Source organism: Microtus ochrogaster, chromosome 2, assembly GCF_000317375.1.
Source record: "Microtus ochrogaster isolate Prairie Vole_2 chromosome 2, MicOch1.0, whole genome shotgun sequence".
NCBI lineage: Eukaryota > Metazoa > Chordata > Mammalia > Rodentia > Cricetidae > Microtus > Microtus ochrogaster.
In genome coordinates this window covers 92465516-92469132 of record NC_022010.1, presented here as the reverse complement: position 1 = coordinate 92469132, position 3617 = coordinate 92465516, and the positions used below count along the sequence as shown (strand labels likewise).

General features: G+C 39.2%; 1 protein-coding gene across 4 annotated transcripts in view; it reads right to left on the bottom strand.

The window, feature by feature from the left end:
* Nucleotides 1-3617, bottom strand: part of Gabpa (GA binding protein transcription factor subunit alpha) — a 28247-nt gene that overhangs the window by 9604 nt on the left and 15026 nt on the right. For 2 of the 4 annotated variants that reach the window (XM_026787081.1, XM_013353406.2), the window contains exon 6: nt 890-1084. The exons of the other annotated variants lie outside the window; for them this stretch is intronic. In XM_026787081.1, the coding sequence (XP_026642882.1) occupies nt 890-1084 (195 nt within the window). The remainder of the gene's footprint in view (nt 1-889; nt 1085-3617) is intronic. 4 annotated transcript variants of the gene reach the window in all.

Here is a 3617-nt window from a genome sequence, read left to right as displayed (position 1 = left end):
GAGTTCAAGACCAGCCTGGTCTACAGAGCTAGTTCCAGGACAGGCTCCAAAACCACAGAGAAACCCTGTCTTGAAAAACCAAAAAAAAAAAAAAAAAGAGGCAACAAGCAGAGGTTCTTTCCAGAGCTCATCTCTTACTCAATATCAGAGTGACCCTTGGGTGAAAACGCTAACCATCAAACTGCGGTGTAAGACTCTCACAACCAGTATAGTAGAACAAAGTAGGAGTTATGGCATTTCCATCCTAATGTCAACAAAAAAAACAGCATCTATCCACTTAAAAACTGAAAACTAACAGCGGTCTGACTAACATTACTGATAGAAAAAATAGTGAGGGGGGTAGGCTGCTAAGATTGTTTAAGAGATACCGTAAAAGCCATTAACGTATGGGATGGATTAAACAAAAAGTTCACACTTATTTGAACTCTTTAGTCAGCCAGGCAGTTTCCAAGTTTTCCTCATAGTCCCTTAATCATAACCTCCGTGGGAAACTGCAACAAGAGGTTCCTGCATTAGGGCTAGCCTAATAATTAGGGTTAGCACACAGTAACACCAGTCTCAAAAAGGAAAACAAAAAGAGAGATCTTGGAATAAGGTATAAACCTCAGTTAGAGTCTTATCTGGACAATCCCTAGGGGTTCAACACTCTGTAGGGATCTTACAGCCTCAGTCTCACACAGAAAAACTAAAAAAATCAGGAAAGTAATACTTTCCGGCATTACTATAGGAATTGAGATAAAGAAACTCTTCACACTACTTGCAACAATAAATGTCAATTACTATAGCACATGTTTGCTTATTAACAATTAATAAAGTAAAAACATAGTTACAAAAAAATAAAATTAAGCTTTAGTTACAATGCAAATAGATAATAAGTCTAATTTTATACATTTTCGAAGAAGCTCCAGATGACTCCAGAGAATTTCTCCCCGAGGGACCCGCTGAAAAAAATCTTCTTGGTTGAGACTACATAATTCTCTTCCCGAAATGTTGAGTGTGGTGAGGTCTATATCAGTCATGCTGAACTCCTTCATTACCCAAACTACCCAATGCAGGACTTGGTCTGTGGACCACTGTATAGGATCTAGAAAGAAAAATATTACCTTTAGCCTAGTTCCATCTTAGATAAATTTACAGTTCATTTCTCAATACACATATATACATATATGAAATCCAGACAGATGTTTTTCCCAAGTGAAGCAAACTGATTCTATGAAGAACAACTTTTATGCTGATGCTGCATTTTCTCCTTAACCTTTTCCCAAGTTCTCAATCTGTTTCCAAAGGAGTCACTTGGTTCTGTATCAGTTAGTCTGGAATTTTATCACAAAAACCAAACTATAAAATTGTTCTCTGGTGGGCCAGATGACAACTGAAGTATATTATCTTGGAGATAATGGAGGGTACTGACCAAGCTCAAAATATTATTTTGTAGCACTATATAGTTTGGTGTCTTAAAAAAAATTAAATGGGATCCTAAGGAGCTGTCGTCACTCTTCAAACTGCGCACAATGCATCCCTTCTCCATCCCTTCCAATAAAAGATTAGCTTATGATATGATATTCTAACTACCTGTTCACTCAGTTGCTTCCCCATTGGCAACAAGGCTGTAACTCCAAAGACTGTGTCTGGTAAATCTGACTTCACTGTCTATACAGTGCCTTGAATAGATATTTGTTGACTTTACACAAAGAATACCCAAATTATTTCATCTTTTCTGCTACTTTTGTATTTATAAGTTAACTGAATTTACAACCAGAAGAAAAAGATTGCCAGTACATGCAAAGACTATGTCACTATATCTCTGGCACCTAATAGAAAATGTTATCTGTGGGAACTTGATGCTGAATTGATTTTGGCACTGGCATTCATGTTTGAAGATGACTATCTACTCAAATAACAGTGATCGCCCAATAAAAGTTATTCAATAAGAAAATATATGAAGTAATAATAAGATTTTTTTTCAAGGAACAATCTATAGTAAATATAAACACAGGATTGAAAGCAAGAAGAGAAGTACAGAAAGATGGGAATAAAGTTTGATTTCTCCGAATATACAAAGAGACACAGAAAGCAACTCAGGGTAAAACCAGAAGCCTATAAATAAATCCTCACAAAAACCAAACAGCAATACCCAGGAGACAAAATATCTACCACAAAGTCCATAATATACACGGATGAAGACAAATCCATTTTTATAAGATACTGGTGTGGTGGAACACTCTTGTAAACCCAACTGTTACGGAGACTTAAGGGCAGCTAAGCCAACAGTCAGCTCTCATCTCAGGTTAAAAAAAATGCAGAAGAATGCAGAAAAAATCATGGAAAAGAATGCAGAGGAAAGCAAAATGGCATGACTCATTCTGAGCACAGGAAGTCTGAATTGAGACAAGAAGCAGTCACTGGAAGCACAGTAGGCCAAAAAATAAAAAACAAAAACAAAGGCTAAAGAATAGTTTTCCAAATGCAGCACCAGCTGAATGCGGGGTCCAGGGAGGGAATGAGAACAAAAGTGAGAAGCACAGGGCCAGACAACACGGAAATGCACAGAGAAGGCCCAGGTGAAAGGAGATTAGGAAGGAAGAAAGAAAAGAAAAAAAAAAAGAAGAACAAAACAGACAATGAGAGTGGTAGTGCAGACCTATAAACCTGGTTACCTGGGAGCTTGAGGCAGGAGGACCATACACAGTTCAAGGCCAGCGTGGGCAATTTAAGGAAGACTGAGGACACAGCTCAATGGTAGAGTGCTTGTCAAGCATCCAGGAATCGATGAGTTCAAGCTCCATTATTGTCAAAAAAGAGAAGGGAAGGAAAGAAAAAGGAGGGAGCGGGGATGAGGGACGATGAAGGGATGGGATATATAAGGCAACAAACGAGCTGAGAGAGCAAATGCTCAGCCCTGGAATGTCACCTCAGAACAACATAAGATGGCGGAGTTAGCCAAGTTACCTTAACCATACATCTCTTTAAAATATTTAAGAAAGCAAGCTCATTTTATGTAAAATTTTACAGGAAACTATCAAGATAAGTAAGGCAAAGTAAACAGTTTCTCTTGTTTTCCTCAAACACTATCAGGACACCCAGTTTCATCTACTGAACTGGCTGTCTATTTGTCTTTTCTCTCAACGGTAACAGTGAAGTGAGAGAGAAGCCATTTTTAAAGATGCACAAGCACAGCAACCCAGACACAGAGCCAGAGAGCGGGAGGGAGGTGAGGTCTTAGACACAGTAAGCTGGGCAATAACCAACCGACTCAGTATAGAGAAACTATGACCAAACATGGCTGCACCAGGATAAAGTGAGAATTCCTCCCTTCAAAACTTGTACTGCTCGGGTTGTGCTAACTCCAGGCAGCAAGAAAGGCAGGACAGAGGGTACTCATTTAATATATATGGTGGGATTATTCTTTTAAGAATATACATTACAACCCGGCAGTGGTGGTACACACCTTTAATCCCAGCACTTGGGAGGCAGAGACAGGTGGATCTTTGTGAGCTCGAGGCCAGCCTGGTCAACAAGAGCTAGTTCTAGGACAGGCTCCAAAGCTACAGAGAAACCCTGTAGAAAGAAAGAAAGAGAGAGAGAGAGAGAGAGAGAGAGAGAGAGAGAGAGAGAGA